Source organism: Eublepharis macularius, chromosome 5 (assembly GCF_028583425.1).
Source record: "Eublepharis macularius isolate TG4126 chromosome 5, MPM_Emac_v1.0, whole genome shotgun sequence".
In the NCBI taxonomy this organism is placed as follows: Eukaryota; Metazoa; Chordata; class Lepidosauria; order Squamata; family Eublepharidae; genus Eublepharis; species Eublepharis macularius.
The window spans coordinates 11,061,189-11,077,477 of record NC_072794.1 but is presented as its reverse complement, the minus strand read 5'-3'; the positions used below and the strand labels follow the sequence as shown (position 1 = coordinate 11,077,477).

At 46.4% G+C, this 16,289-nt stretch overlaps 1 protein-coding gene across 5 annotated transcripts; it reads left to right on the top strand.

Annotated features, from left to right (window-relative positions):
* The first annotated feature begins 894 nt into the window (after positions 1-894).
* Positions 895-16,053, top strand: MOB3A (MOB kinase activator 3A). Of its 5 annotated transcripts, none has more exons than XM_054981983.1 (4): positions 895-1,102; positions 10,272-10,843; positions 12,431-12,633; positions 13,789-16,053. In XM_054981983.1, exons 2-4 carry the CDS (start codon positions 10,429-10,431, stop codon positions 13,816-13,818), a joined length of 648 nt encoding a protein of 215 aa, XP_054837958.1. In that variant the 5' UTR covers positions 895-1,102; positions 10,272-10,428; the 3' UTR covers positions 13,819-16,053. The 5 variants fall into 5 exon arrangements, with proteins under 5 accessions (XP_054837958.1, XP_054837959.1, XP_054837963.1 ...); XM_054981984.1 differs by lacking the exon at positions 895-1,102 and adding an exon at positions 1,127-1,202; XM_054981988.1 differs by lacking the exon at positions 895-1,102 and adding an exon at positions 1,330-1,361.
* The last annotated feature ends 236 nt before the right edge of the window (positions 16,054-16,289 follow it).

Genomic DNA, 16,289 nt, shown 5'->3' with positions numbered 1-16,289 from the left:
TACTTTGTAAACTGCTTCTGAGTGGGCATTAAGTTATCCTGAAGGGCAGTATACAAATCAAATGTTGTTGTTAGGTTTCTTCAACCAATGCTCCTGCCTGCTTGCTGTGAGGGACTTGGGGATCTAATTGCCAGGGACTGACACCCAGCAATACCAAACCAGGCTGGCCAAGTCTAAATAAGTAACCCTAACAGCAGAAGAGCGCACATCCACCGATAGGGTTGCCAGCTCCAGGCTGGGAAATTCCTGGAGATATGGGGGGGTGGAACTTGGAGAGGGGTTTGGAGACGGGAGGGACCTCAGCAGAGTATAATGCCATAGAGTCCATCCTCTAAAGCTGCCATTTTCTCCAGGGGAACTGACCTCTATGGCCTGGAGATCAGTTGTAATTCTGGGAGATCTCCAGCCACTACCTGGAGGCTGGCAATCCCAGCCTCCAAGTGGGGTCTGGAGATCTCCCGAAATGACAAGTGATCTCCAGTCAACACGGATCAGTGCCCCTGGAAAAGTGGGTGCTTTGGAGGGTGAGCTGTACGGCATTATACCCTGCTGAGGTCCGTCTTCTCTCCAAACCCTACCAGCTCCAATCGCAATACACGTTTGCATTGGTTTGGTCACCCAAGGAACTTCATCAGGTCACCTCTCCACCCCTCCACTGCGCGGGTAGAAGTGTTTGCCTGTTGAATTTCTGCCTGCCAATCAATTAAGTGTCCTAGGTGCGCCTTCTCGCCCATAAGAGGAGTCAGACCTCCCTCTTTAAGAAGAGGAGGAGTAAAAGCGTGAGCAGGATTGGGACCTCCCAGGAAGCTTTGCGGGGTGGAGCTTGAGTGTAGTTCCTCCAATAGGATCCTCAGGAAGGGGCGGGGGAGGGTGCGAGTAGCCAAGAGGGAGGCCGGCTTTGCATTCGTTTTCTGGAAGATCCTGGACGTGGCCACGTTTCCACACACACCCGCCTTAATACGTTTTAATTAACATTGCATTTTGAAAAGCGCAAGCTTCTCTTTTTCTGTCTCGGCTTGCACGACGTCTAATGCAACTGCACTGTGTGTGCGCAAAGGCCGGAAGCTGCGTGTGCAAAGCCGGAAAAAGCGTGCTGCTACTCGTGAGTAGGAACGTGTTTTCGGGCTTGGGGTGGGGCTGTTTGCAAAGCGGTGCAAAACTTTCGGAGCCGCGTCTGGGTCTGCTTGGGACAGCCTTGATAGGTAAAGATCAACGTTTTGGGAATGGAGGGTCGTGGCGATGGGGAGGGACTGGGAGCCCCTCCTCCTCACTCCTCCCCGTGTCTTACCTTATCTGTTCCCCATCCCCTTTCATAGGATCCGGCTCTTTGGAAATTAGCGGCTTCACACTTGCTAGGGGAGGTACGTAGGGCTGTCAGCTCCAAGTTGGGAAATTCCTGGAGATCTGGGGGGAGAAACCTGGAGAAAGTGAGATTTGGGGAGGGAAAGGACCTTGGCATGCCATAACTCCACAGAGTCCACCCCCTAAAGTAGCCATTTTCTCCAGGTAAACTGATCTCTGTGGCCTGGAGACCAGTTGTAATTCCGGGAGACCTCCAGCCACTACCTGGAGGTTGGCAACCGTAGGAGGCAGTCACGTTTATAGACAGATCTGTGAACTCAAGCCTAGGACAGGGTAATGTGGAAAGTTTTCTGCCAAGGTCTAGGTTGGGAAATTACTGGAGATTTGGTGGGAAGTGGGGCGGGACCTCAGTACAATGCCAGAGTCCACCCTCCAAAGCAGCCCTTTTCTCCAACGGAACTGATGTAGTCTGGAGATGGTTTATAATTCCTGGAGATCTCCAGGCCCCTCCTGGAGGCTGGCCCCCACCCTGTTCTGAAGCTTTGATGCCTGTTTGTGGATGGGGTGGGGTGGGGGGGTGGGGATTGCCTCTGCTTTTTGTCTCGGCTGTTTCTTGGGAAGTAGTGCAAATTCTATCTACCCGGTGGCGTCCTTTATTAAAATGTCCTTGACTATACCAATTTCACGCTGTGTAAGCTGCCTTGAGTCTCAGTGAGAATGGTGGATTATAAATTACGTAACTAAAATAAATTCAGTTTGCACCTGATTCCAGGCCCTTTACTCCAGGAATGAGAGTTCGTGAAGGCATCGCTACACGGGTTGCAGCCTTCTGTGAGCAAAGCAGAAGAAAAACATGGTGGGCGTTTCCTGGCTCTGCTGGTCTTTGTTGCCAGTAGTTCCAAAGGCTCCCTTAGGAATGGTGACTTGCAAACGCTTATGGGCGATTCTCTTGTTCAAATCCTTACAACGGTGTCTAATGTAAGCCAGTATTCCCATGAGAAAGGGTTGGGAAGAGGATGAGAGAGAGTGGTGTGTCATGCCAGAGGGCACCCAGTGAATTTGTGGCGGTGATGAAATTTGAACTGGGTTCTGAGTTACTCGGCAGGGGCTTTGATACTTGCAAGGAGGGCCCTTTCATATCTGTGTTCCTGCCCCTGAAATGTATGCCTGCTTTTGCTCTGTTTGGGTCTGGGTGTAGATTCTTTTACATTTTTCAGTTGTGTTAGTCGTTGCTTGATTCAGTGAACTTAGCTGCAGATCCAGGGGAAGGCGGGTTATAAATATTTCAAAGGAACTGAGCTGTGGTCTTGCAAGCAGGTGAGCTAATGGGCCCAATCCTCCTCTGCCTACTTCAGCAAATTCTGCTGCAAAGTCTGCTCTCTGAATTGTGAGTCTGCATGGGGTGCGAGCCAGCTCTTCGATATCTTTTGCCCCTGCAGGCATATATATTTTTTCTGTCTCACTTCATTAGAGATCTCTGGTTGTGGACTGCTACTGATTTATACCATATAATCCTCTTTGAGTCTCAGGGAGAAAAGGCAGCATATTTACAGTAAATAAATACATTAAATAAACTCTGGTTTGCTTTTCTTGATGTGGGCAAGACAACTTCACCCAGTACTGAGGCTTGTTTGACACCAGTTGAGTCTTTCCTCCCCTGCGTCTGTGAGTGTGTGATGCGGTGGTCTTTATTTAATTTTTTTAAGGAGGCCCAAGATGATAAAGTTGCCAGGATTTCTTAGGCTGAGTGACACATGTATTGTTATCCCTTATAGATATGTACCTTCTTTATAATTTGAGTTGCTTGTGGATTGATGCGGGGGGTGGGTGGGAATAGGAGACTTTTGTGGGGAGTATTTATGAACAGCTGTGGTATACAGACGGGGCCTGTTTTTTGGCTGGAGTTCTGCTCTCTAAGGTTTTTAGGCTGAGAGGTCTCTTCCCATTTCTGGGAGAGTCAAACTCTGAAATGCCAAATGAGGCTTTTGTAGCACTGGAAGATCGAATTTAACACAGGCATACAACATCCTAGAACAAACAATTAGCATTGCAAAGTTTTTTTGCTGATAGAATAGCACAAATACGCTCTGATCTGGACGCCAGCTGTAATATAGGCAAGGGAGACGAAATTCTTAATATACTGTCTGGTCTGCTTATGAACCATTTTGACCCAGTTACGGTGATGGAGATTGATGGGATCCTGGCGTCTGCGAAGGCCACCACTTGTGCCCTGGATCCTGTCATAGGGTAAATAAATGCAAGTTTACAAAGACATAACATTAGCAAAAATCAATACAGAGTTGAAAAAAATGCTGAAACAGAGCATAAGCAATTCTAGGACTGACATTAGACAACATAGGACTATCCAGTAGGGTCATATTTAAAGAAACAGGTAGTACATAGGAGCACATACTTAAAGCAACATATAGGACGTAACGCAACATAGTGGTGAAGTCTGTGGTTCTTAAACAGCATAAGCAATTCTAGGACTGACATTAGATAACATAGAACTATCCATTAGGGTCATACTTAAAGCAACAGGAGCACATACATAAAGCAACAGATAGAACATAAGGCAACACAGTGGTGAAGTCTATGGTCCCTAATGCGTTAGTCAAGCATCTATCATAAATCAGTTACCAACTCAAAACACTCAAAGAGGCAGTAATCCACTGACTACTTTAAAAAAAACGCTAGACAAAAAACGGTATGGCAGACCGTTGCTGAATTGGTTGACCTTTGCTGAATTGGTTAAGAGCCTAGGGGGTTATACTGTATCCAGCAAATTAATGCAGCTGCAAAAAAAAAATCCTCTCAATTCAGTCTAGCCTGGAAGATGGCCCCCTACCTTGACACAGCCTATCTGGCCACCTGGATCCATGCCAGGGTACCATCAAGACTAGACTACTGTAATGCTCTCTACATAGGTCTCCCCTCAAAGTCAACACAGAGACTCCATTTGGTGCATAATGCCACAGCTCAATTATTATCAAGAGCTAGGTAGAGCTTGCATATTACTCTCATTCTGCCATCACTCCTTTGGCTATCCGTTAGTTACCGGGCTTAGTTCAGGGTTTTAGCTATTGCGTACAAAGCCCTTCATGGCCTTGGTCCCTCGTATCTGCAGGACCACTCCTCTCCCTGTGCTCCACCACAGCAGCTTTGCTCCTCTGAACAGGGCCTTCTGCAGGTGCCACCCTGTGAATGGGCGAAATCCCCGTACATCTGCATTCTTTGTGGTGGCCCCCACCTTATGGAAAGGCCTCCCTGAACAGGTCAGGAAAGCTTCCACTCTCCAGGCATTCTGCAAATTATGTAAAACCAAATTATTCAGGTAAAAGAGCTGCACTGTAAGGAAATGGATCAGATAGATACTTTGATGAAGACACAGGGACAGTAGACAAGACTACTGTGTACGTGCTGCAGGTACGGTCTTACTGTTTCATATGCCATGTTGAATTATTTGTGCTTTGTTTCAAGTATTGTTCTACCTCCGCATCTGATTTCTGCTCGTTTTCAATCTTAATTCCATACCCAGTTGCATTGTTATTGAATGTCACCGCTGTTGATCACCTTGATTGATGTGTGTCATCTGCTTTGAGTCTCAGAGAGAAAGGCAGACTAGAGCTAACGTAAATAAAATAAATAAATCATTGCTAAAAAGGGTGGGGGAGTGGAAATCTGAACTGTCAATGGTTACGTAATGGGGAAATCCCAGTTTTCCAGTTAGAAGAATGCAAGGAATTTCCTGCTGAAGGAAATTCGCTGCTGAAAAGCTGTCATTTCAAAGAACTGTAGGGAAATGAGAAATCTGCTCTTTGGAAATGGCAACTGGTTTCAAGGTAACTCTGTTTTGTCTTGATAGAACACTAGAATTCCCCAGTAACTGGAAATCACGGGCGTTTTGAAGGAATTTTCCTGTCCAGTCTTGTTGTTTTTATTTTATTGTCCTCCACCGGGGACCTTACATCATTCTCCTCTTCTCTATTTTATCCTCACGACAACCCTGTGAGTTAGGTTAGGCTGTGTCACCCAGCAAGCTGCCCAGGCAGAGCGAGGATTTGAATGTGAGTCTCCTAGAGCCTAGTCGGACATTCTAACTACTATACCACACCAGTTCTTGCAATACACTGGTGAAATGCCTGGTTGCGATCTGTATGTTTTCCATGGTGCTGGATTTCTAAAATAAAAGATCCTGGACTTAAGCAGCCAAAGAAAGTAGTGCAGCTTGTTGTGAAACTGGCTGTCAGTTGCTTTCTCTCTCCCTGCTGGATTACTTGAGGCTGGATTCAGACATTGCATTGTTATTGAATGTCATTGTTATTGAATGTCATTGTTATTGAATGTCCAGCACTCAGCAACTTGCATCTGCGAATGACTGTCACAGATCAAACGGCCCCCGATAGAGCATTCACATGTACAGTTGCAAATGTGTTGGGTAATGCGAAATTATAAAATTGTCAGTCGAGTGGGGAATGTGGTTTCCTTTGCGATGCTGGAAATCGGATTGTTGATTTCTGCCCTGTGCACCTATACGATTGTGACAAATACTTTGAGGAGAGTGGTCTGTTGGTGGCTATTAGTCATGGTGGCAAAACAGCAACAGGTGCTGCGATGTAAGGGAATTGTTCCTTTCCCTGTCTTCCTCACAGACTCCTTGGAATTATCTGTGGGGAACACAAATCTTTTCATTCAGTTCAGCAATGGGATTTCCACATGCTCCTCCACGGCAGCTTCGCACTTCCGAACTGGGTCTCCTGCAGGTGCCACCCTGCAAATCGGCGAAATCGACAGCAGCCTGTACACGGGCTTTCTCTGTGGTGGCCCCCACCCTGTGGACTGGCCTGCCTGAGGAGGTTAGGAGAGCCCCCACTCTCCTGGCTTTCCGCAAACGATGCAAACCCGAATTATTCAAAAAAGCTTTTTACTCATATAGGAGATCTTCATTGTAGAGAGGGGGTCTCAGATGCGCCACGAATGAGTTAGGAATCATAAACTTCCCCACTATGTCATATTGGATTCCTATTAATGCGTGTCTTTGTGAACTTGTATCTATTTACCCTATGGCGTTGTTTATGGAAATGTTCCTGATATTGACTGTACTAATCTCACACTATGTAATCTGCCTTGAGTCTCAGTGAGAAAGGCGGACTATAAATGACATGAATAAAATAAAAAATAAATAAATTTCAGAACACAAGAAATCACAAGAGATGTACAAGCAAGTTTGAACTCTTGAGTGGGCAGATCACTTGGCTATTGTCCAAGGAAAAATGGCCTGCTTGCTTCGCTGGAAATGCTTTGGGTCTGTCACAGCTGGCTGAGGTCCAGGGAAGCTCTCTGTAGGCTGCCACCACTCTGGTACAGGTTCCCTCGGAAGGGCCCAGAGCTCCCAACCGACCCCTTCTGTTTAGTCTTTCCCAGTAGGTTTTCCTTCATGTGTGTCCAAATGAGGTGGGAGGACCCAGGCAGAATAATAAAGAACTTTATTTAAAAGGTTTATTAATAACTGGTGTTCAAAACTTCATAAAATAAAGAGAATAGTAAAGGTTGGTGAATAAACAAACTAACACACCCTAACACGTCTGACTAGACTGTTCTTAACTGTCTCCTGGCTTCCACCTGTCTCACCCCTTCTGGATGAGGGATCCCCTCCATCTGCAGCAGCCTCTCCTCAGCTCTGCTCCCTAGGAGTGAACCTAGGGTTGCCAAGTCTAGGTTGGGAAATTCCTGGAGATTTTGGGGGTGGAGCCTGGAGAGGGTGGGGTTTGGGGAGGGGGCCTCAGTGGGGCATAATTCCATAGAGTTCACCATTCAGAGCAGCCATTTTCTCCAGGGGAACTGATGTCTGTTGCCTGGAGATCAGTTGTAATTCCAGGAGATCTCCAGCTATCACCTGGAGGCTGGCAACCCTAAATGAACCCCCTCCCACTGTGGTGAGGCCTTTTATCCCTTCTCTCAGGCACCACCCCCCTACTTCTCTCTTGGTGCAATTTCCCCTCCAAATCCCCTTTTACCCAATCTCAGGGGCCAAGGGAACCTGGGAAATGTAGCCCCTGCAGTCACTTTAGTTCAGGCTTCCCCAGAGCCACTAGGCCCAGGCTCGTAGCAGGGTCTCTCTCCCTTTCCAGGTATTAATGAAGCACAGCATCAGAGGTGCATGGGCCCGACACTTTGGATCACTTTGCCTTGTGTTTAGGGGGTCAGGTCACACTCCCATCTTTGGAAACTTTGATTTCATTTATACCCTGCCTTTCTCCTTATGGGGACCCAAAGCTGCTTGCATCACAATTCTCAGTTTTATCCTCACAACAGCCCTGTGAGATGGGTTAGGCTGAGAGTGTGTGGCTGGATTGGTCTAAAGTCACCCAGAAAGCTTTCGTGGCAGAGTGAGGATTTCAACCCAGCTCGCTTAACTCCTAGTCTGACGCTTTAACTGCTACAGCACCCGGGCTCTCAGTGATGGATTCAGGGAGGCATTCCAGCCGGCATTTGAAGTAGAACTTGACATCCACAGTGTGGTTCAGTTTTCCTCGTACAGTAATATGGTTTCCCTAAAAGGAAATAATGCAACTCCAACACATTACTCGTCATGGGAGGTGGAAACATGTTAATCAGGAGGCTGAGAAACTTCGGTTTTGTGGGTTGCCGGGGAAGGAGCCGGCAGCTCAGAGACTGTCCTGTTTTGAGATCTCGGAACAGCCCCCTTCCCGTGAGGTGGTTTTCCTTAAAACTCTTGCATGCGTTTGGAATCTCGTTTCTGCAGAGCCTTGTGAGAATTGGTGCTCCTCCAAAGGGAAAAGAGGTGAGGATTTGAGTTGGCGAAAGGCGTACTTGTTGGCAAGCTTTGAGGTTTTTGTGTTTCCAGGAGGGAAACTTGGGCAGCATGTTCGAATGCCCCAAATCCACTGCTGGACTTGGAGCTCTTTGAGGCAGTGACTCGGGGCTCAAGCTTCGGCTTTGCATGCACAAGGCCCGGAGTTTACTTTCCAGCCGAAAGGATTTGGGGTGGCGGGAAACTTTCTCTGCTAACCTTGGAGAGCTGCTGCCAGTCTGAGCAAAAAGTACTAGTTTGGCAGGCCTGAAGGCAGCTTCATGTAAAGCAGCTTCATGTTCTGTGCTTTGGTGCATAGCTCAGCAGTAGAACATCTGCCTTCTGTTCCGATACCAGGACGAGGCCATGAGTCTGAATAATGCTGTGTGTGACATTGGTGTCTCCTGTTTCTAGGGAAAGGGTCTTCCTGTGTTTCTGGCTTGGCACAGAACTGTATTCAGCAAAGCCTCTTGTTCCAAATTCAGTCCCCTAGGAGACAAGCTTTCTTCTCTGGTAACAACAAACCTCCATGTGCAGAGGCAGTGTATCTTTGAATTGTACCCTTACTGGGAGCCTCTCAGAAGCAGTAGGCTGGTGGTTTAGTTTTCTTTTTTTTCATTTTAGGAAATGGATTAGCCAGGCTTATGTTCATAGGCAAATTGGATCCAATTCAGGGTTAAAAAAGTATGCCACAAAAGTATATATTAAAGGAGGCTGCCCTGTTGCATCTCTGCATGCTCTGCGGCTCTGGCCTTAGCTTCTTTGAAAGTGGCTTCCACCGTAATTCTTCCCCGTCTGTGTATTGGGCTTGACTGGAAGAGGTTGTCCATTGTGGCTCTGCAGGAGCTGCTGATAAGGAGCTCCCCTCCCTCTTGGCACGCACACCCAAATGGAAGTCTTACAAAATCATACTTTTATACTCGAAACACTACACGTTTTGGAAAACTGTTTTTCTTAAGAAATGATGACAGCAGCTCTCTCATTATGGCCAGGGTAACAGATCAGCGTTAAACACCCTCCTCTCTACCAGGTTGTTGGGTTCTTGAGGGCTGGGCTTTGAAATGAGATTCCCCCCCCCTTTTTTTTTCAGGGGTTGGGCAGATCCTTTCATGCTTCTGCTTTCTTGCAAGAAATGAAGTTCTATTCACAGGATGTGGTTAGATCAGGCCATGACTTGGTTCTTAGTAAGGCAGGGTGGGGGGCGGCGGCGGCAGCTTCTCTCTTCTGCTGTTTCCTTGTCCTCTCTTTGCTCCCCTTTGCAAGTTCCTTAACAACGTGTCTCATAATCTAAGACATCAGAAGAGGCTTGGAATGCTGACCTACCGTGGATTCCTCGGGGAGGACCTTTATGGTGTAGCTCTTTCATTCTCGTTGAAGTTTTGTTTTGTTTGGGGTATGTTAAATGGTGGATAGATCCATCAGCAGCTTTTGAGAGTGAGAGCCAGGTGGCACATCCAGGTTTGGGGGCAATACGTCTATCAGTTCAAGTGGCAGGGAGGCCATGGGGGAGGAGGCTTTTGCTTTTGATGCCCTGCCCGTGGGCTTTGGCCAGCCACTCTTAGATACCAGCTCCTGGAGAAGGTTGCCTCTCTGGCTCGGAACAAGAGCCTATTAAGTTCTTACGATAGGAAAATGAACCCTCCATGTTCAGAGGCGGTATATCTCTGGATACTTAAGGGAGGACCTTGCTGTTGTGGTCTACTCAGGGGCTTCCTGGAAATATCTAGCCAGGTCTTTTGGATGTCAGGTGGTGGATGAGAGGTGTTCCAGTCCTCAGGGTTTTCTATCATGCTAGGTTCCCCTCCACCTCGGACCTTGTTATTTATCTAATTTTTCTTGAACTCGGGGTGGGTGGGGGATGCAGTTTTAAGTGCATGATGGGATATCTCTCCTCCTTCTTCCCCCCTCTCCACCCACCTACCTTGGTATCCTCTTGTCCTTCCCTGGTATTTCCTTCCCACAAATAGGGTCTTCTTTCCATGATTGCTGGCATTTTCAATATCGGCTGTTTTATTTTCAGCATATCTTTTATTTTCTCAATGTGTGAATTGGTAGCCTAGGTTTTCTTCCCATAAGAGGGCTAAGCACATTGTTTAAATCTGCCACCACCACCAACCCCCAAGCTTAACTTGTATATATATCTTTTGCATGGCAGGTTGCCAGACGTCAGGAGAACCAGTGACATTCAGAGGACCTTTTTAATAAGATTTGAAGGATACGGTTGGAACAGCTACCCACTCAAAATTTCCCAACTGTTGCTGAAAGTCTTTTGCTCTTGAGAACGTGGGGGAAAGACTTGAGGGAAGGGGGAAATGGCAAATCCTTTGAAACAAGTTTTTAATAAAGACAGGACCTTCCGCCCCAAGCGGAAGTTTGAGCCAGGGACTCAGCGCTTCGAACTCCATAAGAAGGCCCAGGCGTCACTCAACGCCGGGTTGGATTTGAAATTGGTGGTCCAGTTGCCGTCTGGTGAGGAGCTTCATGACTGGGTGGCGGTTCACGTGGTGGACTTCTTTAACCGCATCAACCTCATCTATGGGACCGTCAGTGATTACTGTACAGAGAAGTCGTGTCCAGTCATGTCCGGGGGCCCGAAGTACGAATACCGTTGGCAGGATGAAAAGTATCGTAAGCCCACAGCCCTCTCGGCCCCCAAATACATGAACCTCCTCATGGATTGGATTGAGGTGCAGATAAATAACGAGGAGCTGTTCCCCACAAATGTTGGTGAGTTCCTACTGGGAGAGTGTTTTGCAATATAATTGGACAGTTTCCTTGGACCAGCAGTGACTTGCCAGGGTCCCGGGCAGAGAAATCTCTCTCCAGGCACGTGCTGCTCCACGTCCTTTGACAGGAGATGCCAGGGACTGAGCATAGGGGCTGCTGCAGGCAAATCATGGTATCTTCCACTGAGCTGTGGCTTGTCCCTGAAGAGCTCCTGTGGAGGACCTGGTAGCATGAGCCCCACCAAAGAAAGTAGCTCTCTTTTGTTTTTGTGCAGTCTTATTGATGGCACTACCTTTATATCTAATTCTGAACCTGGTTGTATAATGTACATGAAAAAATCTGCATGGTGTAACAACAACAACATTCGATTTATATACCACCCTTCAGGACAACTTAACACCCACTCACAGTGTTTGACAAAGTATGTTGTTATTATCCCCAGGACAATCACCCTATGAGGTGGATGGGGCTGAGAGAGCTGTGACTGACCCAAGGTCACCCAGCTGGTTTCAAGCGGAGGAGTGGGGAATCAAACCTGGTTCTCCAGATTAGCGTCCCGCCTCTAGTGGGGGAATTTCTCTGCAAAACAAAGAAAAAGAAATACATTGGGAGTTAGAAAAAACTCCAAATTGTAGAAACAATGTCGGCTGCTTTAAGAAATTTGTGCCACAGAGATCTCGCAAGACTGCACAGTGAGATTTGGGTGGTTATCTGGGGTGTTGAGGGACAAGCCATAACCAGCAATGCTGAGGAAGAGGGGTACTAACGGCACATTGATTCTTGCTGAGCATCTTGTGTATTCTTCGGAATTTAAGGGGGAGGGGAGTCCCTAAGGGCAACCTCTCAGAGCCAGTGGTGGTTCTTGGCAGCCCTGGCCAGCCTTTGGATTTCTTTCTTTTTTAAAAAAGGCACACCATCATTAACAGCCATGAATTCTAACAAAGCATTCCCACAAAAAAAAGTGTGGCAAATATCTGTTGTGGCTTCTTGCCTTTGGGTTCGGAAAGTCCCCTCCTCACTTCCAGAAGTGGAAACACAAAGATGAAGGGTTGGCAGACCTTAATTCTTCAGCAGGTATATATCTGAGCAGCACTTAGGGTTTTATAAGGAATAACAAGCACCTTGATTTGTTCCCAGAAGTGTGTAGATATCAGATAAAATTAATGAGATGCAGTCCATGTGACTCAGGTCGGCCAGCATTCTTGTTGCTGTTCTTTGTGCTAATTGAAGCTGTCAAACAGTCTCCAGTGGAGGACCCACTTAGAGCTCATTGCAGTAGTCTGATCAGATTGCAGATAACCACCAGGTCCTGCGAAACAAGGAAACGTCCACAGTTGGTGGACCAGCAGAGGTTGGGGAAAGTGGTGTGTTGTCCTGTCAACGTCCCCGTAAGTTTCCAGGGGATTCTGCGGCTGACCCAGAGCAAGTGGCCCCTTGCTTAACTTGCTGGGAGGCAGCTTTAATATCACAGCCTGCCGCTGGTGGAGAGCATCACAGAGGAGGTTTTGTTGCTCCCCAAAATCTAGCACTCACAGCATTCATCTTGGTCACCTTCTTAATGAAAATCGTCTTTTGGTTGTCTTGCAGGGACTCCATTTCCCAAAAACTTCCTCCAGGTGGTTAAAAAGATTCTGTCTAGGCTCTTCCGGGTTTTCGTCCATGTCTACATTCACCATTTTGACCGGATCGCCCAGATGGGCTCTGAGGCCCACGTGAACACCTGTTACAAGCACTTCTACTATTTTGTGAAAGAGTTCAACCTCATAGATACCAAGGAGCTGGAACCACTGGTGAGTGGGAGTCGTGGCTGTGGGTGGCAGAGTCCTGTATCTCAAGCAGAATCCCTGTCACTTCATCCTGAGCTTAGCTGGAGAGAGATTCTCGGGTGTTCTCTGCAGCCGTGTTTTGTGCTGCTGTTTAGTTTGGCCCTGTCCCTTTCATTTGGTCTGTCCTCGTTCCTGCAGGGCTTAAAAACAAATACAGGAGCCCTGCTGGATCCGACCATCTAACCCAGTATTCTGTTTTCAACTGTGTCTGGCCAGACGCTTGCCACTTCCTGAGTGCAACAGCACCCACCCACCCCTAGTTGTTCACTCCACAGCAAGTTGTGAAGTTGTTCTAGACTGTCGCTGACCCTGGATCTTTTCATCGCTAGTAGGTCTTAACACCAAAATTACGTTGCTGGATCAAATCCGACTGTGGTCACCTATGTGCCTCCAGGAAGCCTACCAGCAGGGTGGTTTTGGAGGAAGACTCTCCGAACATGAAAGTTTGGTTTAGCATAGCTAATAGGTCTTTCCTTCATTAACTTATGTAACTCTTTTTTTAAAAAAAAAAAGGTTGTGCTTTGTGTATTTATAATATGTGTACACAATGAAAGAAAGGGACAATTTAACGGGCAAGAAAACACAGCAAGACACCTAATGGCGGGGTGCATTTCTTTGTCGACCAATTTACTGGCACAACTTGGGCAGGCATACTGCGTTCTGCTCTCTCCTTCCAAGGCTTCATCAGGCACTGGGTTAGAGCCAGACTAAATTTTCTAATGGCAAAAGTTAATTTTCCTGCCTCCCAGTGCAGCCTACTGATCTCCACAGGATGCTGCTCCTGGGATACAGGGGACCCTGAAGAATGACCGGAGGCGAGAGGGCTGCAGCAGGAACGGGGAATCAGTGGAAATGGCCAGCTTAGTCTGGATCTAACCCATTGCCTGCTCCATAGGTTTTCAGAGGCATCCATGAGGGCTAGAAGTTTTATTTAACTTTTTAAATGTTGCATTCGGAATCTCCGCCGACTGCTGCATTTTTGCAGATTTGCTGAACTGCAAAACAAACACAGCCCTGTGTTAATTCCATGCTGCAAACATTTAAAAACAAAACGCTCGTCTTTGTGCCTTAAAAAAGCCCCTTGCTATTTAAATGCCTTCTTTGCCTTCTCTTTAACAGAAGGAAATGACTTCGCGGATGTGCCATTGACATTCTGGGACTTCCCTGCTCTTCCCTGGACAATTCCCACTCCTCATCTGTCTTACTGTGGAACCGCCTTCTGCTAGAGACAGCATAGTGATCTTAGAAGTGTTTCCCTTTTTTAAAAAAAGAAAATAATATATTTTTAAACAAGCTTTTTTCCAAGATTTCTTAGAACTCACTGTGGAAATATTTTATGAAATGCTTCAGGTTGTTAGATTATTATTTTTTTAAAAAATTAGAAATTTATCTGCCACTGATTGGGATTGCAACTTTTTAAAACTTTTGTTGAAATAATGCGTGTTAAGTTCGCAAGTCACTTTCATCTTGCGTTTGTGAGGGTTGGGGGGTGCTACTTCTAGGGACCTGGGATACTGTGCATTGTTTAGAAGGATTTGTGGTGCACCTCTCGGGTGGCGTGGTGAAGGCTAGCAAAATGTCACATGTACATGTTTTTTAAAACCACTTGGAACTGTGTTTATGCCCACTGCTGGAAATACTATAATGCGTAATAATAAAGTGTCTCAGCACTGTGTGTCTCCCTGTGACATCTCTTGTCATCTTCAGTTGTCTAGGTGATTCTATATTGTGGGGGTTTCCATCCTTGAAGAGTTACTGGTGCTTGGATCCAGAGTGGGTTGGGTGTGCTTTTTAATCTTGAGCAGTGCCAAAAAACAGTTTGATTCTGGACTTGCTTAGCCTGTCTTGGCCAAATATCCTTTGTGCCTCACAATACACAGTGCCTCTTTCTCTTGAAAAAACGAAAGTGTCCCTTTCGCTTTCCTCCAGAGAGGGAATTTCTACAGACCAGTGAAAGTTTCCAATCTTGTGCGTCAGCAAATTCCTTGATCTTTAAGATGTATGGGTGCCCAGCTGCTGGATTGTAATAGGGGGCTTTGGCACAGGGACTTCACACACAAAAATCTACCAAGTTAACATCAAAAGGTGCGATCAGATTCCTAGAAGGACCTGTGACCTGACACAGTAGGGCTGCCAGGTTGCCTCCTTACCTCTCCTTGGTTAGTTTCAAACCCTTTTCAAACTCTTTTTAAAATTGCCAGCGGGCAACTTTGCCATATCATTCCTTGCCGTGCGGGATACGTGGGCCAAAGGGAAAGATAGCACCAGTCACCGCAAGCATTTCTCTGCCTACGGTCATGGGGGCATGAAGTGGCTCTGCGGCACTCAGTGCTGCCTGGTATGAAAAGGACAGTGTACTGGTTGAGAAATATTTGAAGTTTGTTTTTGTTGAGGGGCCATTTGCAGAGAAGAGGATGCATCCCCTCTGCCGCTCACATCTCTTGAAAATTCAGATCCCAGCACCACAAGGAAGATATCCCAGACACTGACTTCTGGAGGCATCAGATGGAAAAGTGGTCGGTTGAGTACGACTTGATACGAGATTTCTTAAAATATTTGTGTGTGATATGTCTGTGTGCGCAGAGAATGAAAAAGAGAACTGGATTGATTCGAGGCTGTTGAACATGGGGGTGGGGGAACCAAACGGCCTTGTACATTGTGTTGAATCTACAGCAGGAGCTAAAAACAAAAATTCTCCCAAGCTTGGGACTCGCCCAGTTGCTGGCAGTGAAGGTTGTTGCCCAAAGACGGTGAAAAGCCTTAAATTTGAAGTTGGTGGGAGCTGCTGAGATTTGGAGGAGAAAAGAGCTGCAGCTGGTGAAAAAAGGTGACAATTTAGTTGAAATGAAAGTGGGAAATGTATTTGAATCACATCGAATGTTAAAAAGGCACCTGGTCTTGTGTTGCTTGATTGTGCAATGTGTATTTTTAATCTGAGGTTAAAAGTGCTTGCGTGCAGGGACTGGAGTCCATTCTCTCTTGGTGAAAATTCCTTTTAATAAAGCAGTTTACCCCAACACAAGAAAACCTGATCGAAAAAATACTCGAGACAGCTGAAATGGATAAAGTCTCAAGTTTATTGAAAGATGTTGATATTATACCACATAATGACATTTGGGAGCCAATGTACACCTGGATACAGAAGAGGATTGAAGAAACCTAGTTTTTAATCAAGATGAAGACCTTTATGGACAATAACTAAAAATAAATGGAAAAATAGAAAATAATAGCTGAGCCGCAGAACATAAAGAGGTATCTGTAATAAGAATTATGAGTTTGAAACATATTAGATTGAACGATGCAATGTGTTAAATTTATAAACATATGAATTTTTCTTCCCCCTCCCTTCTATTCTGTATCCCACATCTGTTATAAAAAAATAAAATCTGCATATTAAAAAAAAAACAGCTTTGGGGGTCTGTATCCTTTTGCTGTGATCCCCCCCCCCCCGCTCCTACACCAGTTGTTCACACCTCCTGTCTTCAGCCTTTGGTGGCGAGGGGGTTGTTCCCCTGCAATCTCCCATGTTTCCACCATAACCAGCCAGCCAATGGTGGAGTTGACCAAACCCAACCTCTTGGTGTACTCCTAGTAGTAACTATGCTGATTCTTGTACCTTA